At 34.8% G+C, this 2,885-nt stretch overlaps 1 protein-coding gene across 1 annotated transcript in view; it reads left to right on the plus strand.

The window, feature by feature from the left end:
• The first annotated feature begins 769 nt into the window (after positions 1-769).
• The window catches only part of LOC102599998 (uncharacterized), an 8,225-nt gene continuing 6,109 nt past the window's right edge, over positions 770-2,885 (plus strand). The window contains exon 1 of the mRNA XM_006343537.2: positions 770-1,120. Coding sequence (XP_006343599.1) covers positions 986-1,120 — 135 coding nt within the window. The 5' untranslated portion in view covers positions 770-985. The remainder of the gene's footprint in view (positions 1,121-2,885) is intronic.

Below are 2,885 nucleotides of genomic sequence, written 5' to 3' on the forward strand. Positions count from 1 at the left end.
TGCTCATTTAATATAAGGTGAAGTTACAAGAATGTCCATTATTTGAATGACTTTAATTTTTGTCGTTTAATACTACAATAAAAATAATAATCTCGATATAAATTTTTGGGTTAATCTAATTAATTATTCTATCCCATTTGATATTCTTATTGATGTCTTCTCAGATATCGAAGATATGAAGATTCTTAATATTTAATGTATTGTATATTTAAAATTATGAATTCATCCGTGATAAACTAAATTTCTTACTAAAAGTATTTAAAACACGTAAAGGAATAAGAAAAACAAATCAACATATGACATAAATACATAAAACTTAAATTTTAACCTAACTAAACAATATAATTCTTCGATTAAATATAATGTGGTCAACCACTAAGGTTACATCTTTTTATTTTATTATTCTTCTTTTTTTTAGATTTCTATTATCATTATTGATTTATTATTTAGCTTCGCTACTTATTTTCTTATTATTGTCGACTCTTTTTCATCATTTATTTGGCTAAAAATCTATTGAGAAAATATCTTTCTATCTTCTCAAAGGTAAGCATATAAATTGCGTACATTGACACTCTAGTATCTTCCAACTCTACTTGTGAAAAACAAAAAAATACAGTTAGCTAACCGGTAAAAACCGAAAAGTATGACACGATTTTACAATTCCGAGTGCATATCGAATCCTCCAAAGGGCATAATAGTCATTTACTCAGGTGTGAGTCAATTATTGGACTTCGCTTTCTTTGCTTATATATATTTTCGCCATTTTTATATTATCCATTTTTTATAGCCGCAATAAGAAAAAGAAAAATCCCCAAATTCTCTGAATCCTAGGGTTTTTGGATTCTTCAATTTTACAATACAAATTCAAATCCAAAAAATCCTAGCCTCCATTCGAATTCTCTGAATCTCAATTTCATTTTCTAGCAAAATCCTTTTTTTTTTTTTGGGTTTTCTTGGGATTTATTTTGGATTTTTTGGGATTTTAATGGTTGAGTTGATGATGTCGTCGGGAATGGCGTCGTTTACGGTGAAATTTGAGGTTGAGGATCCTCTTGAAGATGAACATGGTCCCCTCACTAAACGATCAAAATCTTCTTCTGCTTCTTCAAGCTTTAATCAGGTTTTTTTTTACTGGATCGGAAGTATTTGTAGTTTAGCTTAATGATGTTTTTGAGCCTGGTTAAGGTCTGCGTAGACTCTATTCTCTCTGGATTACACTTGTGGGATTACACTGGGTGTGTTGTTGTTTACTGGTGTTTGGTTTTATTGTGTATTGTTGTTATTTTGACTTGGAATTGTGGAAAGTGATTTTAGATGAGGAAATGGCTATGATTGTTTTTGTGAAGTTATGAGAGTCGATAAAATTTGTTGGGTGTTTTTGGGTTGATCTGTTTAGACTGCATGGCGAATTAGCAGTAATTTGATTTTCTCTATATTGATAACTGTGGTGTTCGGGTTAGCTTGCAGTAAGGTTAGGACAGATGGAAGAAATAGCCTAGTTTTTTTTTAATCTTTGCTGGGAGACTTGGTTGTTGTCAAATCTCAACCCAATGACTTGGCCAGGCCCTTGGGTCCATTAGTAGTAATTTGATTTGAAGCTCAACTGTTGAATGTAGAATGAGTCTGTTTGGTTTTGGGTATATGATATTGCTGGTTCATATTAGTATGAACTTTTTACATTCTTTTAGCGATGGATTCTTGTACGAAATAGTGAACAGGATAGTTGTGTGACTGTTTGTGGTGGCTTCACGTTTCTTAACTATATGCATTGTCTGAACCTCACAGACAAAAAGAAAAGGAAAAAGAGGGGACTCTTCTATTGACCATCATGTTTTGATATTTCACCAAGTCAAAAGGAGATCTTTTGGAAAAGAGCAATTTGAAAGTACTCCCTCCATTCAATTTTACTAGTCTAGATTGGACTTTGCACTAGGAGAAACAATGATTGATATGGATATTTTACTATAATACCCGTATTAGTTGATTTGTAGTCTTAGGTATTGGGAAATGATTTGGAAAATAAATAATTAATGCTATGTTTCACTCTTGATATGCTAACTAGAAGTGACAAGTAAAAGTGAAATTATATTTTTAGTATAGTGGACAAGTAAAAGTGAATGGAGTGAGTACTTTATTTGAGTTCCAGCAAAGACGCGACTTCGAGATTGAATTTTGGAAGGCATGGATTTTAGAGGGTAGCTCATAGGTTTTTGGTTAAGAATTTATCTATTATTCCCTCATTATTTTTTGGAGTTTTTATGTTTCAGATGGGGAAGAATATGATTTCATGCTTTACTGTTAAATATGCCTGATCAATGACTTTTTGGTTTGGGAAAGAGTCTCCACCATTATCCAATATGTTAAGCAACTGTTAATGAAATAAGCAAGTGGTCAAATCGGCACCGACATAATTGGATTACTGGACCTGTTCTGCTATTAATGTCTTGTTGAGATACATAAGCTCTTGCTTGTTGGATGGTGAAAGCTCATATGATGACCACCCTTCGGGGTGGCCCAGTGGTTTGTGCTTGGGGCTTCCATGTTGGAGGTCTCAAGTTCGAAACCCCTTGCCAGCGAAAGCAAGGGGTTTGCCTTCTGGGTTGAGCTCGTCGCACTGGGCTTGCCTAGTGCGGGTTACCTCTCCTATGTGGTTTGCGAGCTATTGCATAGGAGCGGGGGTTTTACCTTGTGTGCACCCAAAGGGTAGCGGCTGCGGGTTTCCCTTGTCTTAAAAAAGAAGGCTCATATTAATGACCATACTCCACTCTTTCAGGATGTCTAGTACTTGAATTGAGAATAAGACCTTAGCTACTTTATAGTAAATGCAACAGAATTTATCTCTATGGGGCTACAGACCTTGGGGGGGGGGGGGGGGGGAGGGGTCA

This window comes from Solanum tuberosum, unplaced genomic scaffold (genome assembly GCF_000226075.1).
Source record: "Solanum tuberosum cultivar DM 1-3 516 R44 unplaced genomic scaffold, SolTub_3.0 scf00047, whole genome shotgun sequence".
NCBI lineage: Eukaryota > Viridiplantae > Streptophyta > Magnoliopsida > Solanales > Solanaceae > Solanum > Solanum tuberosum.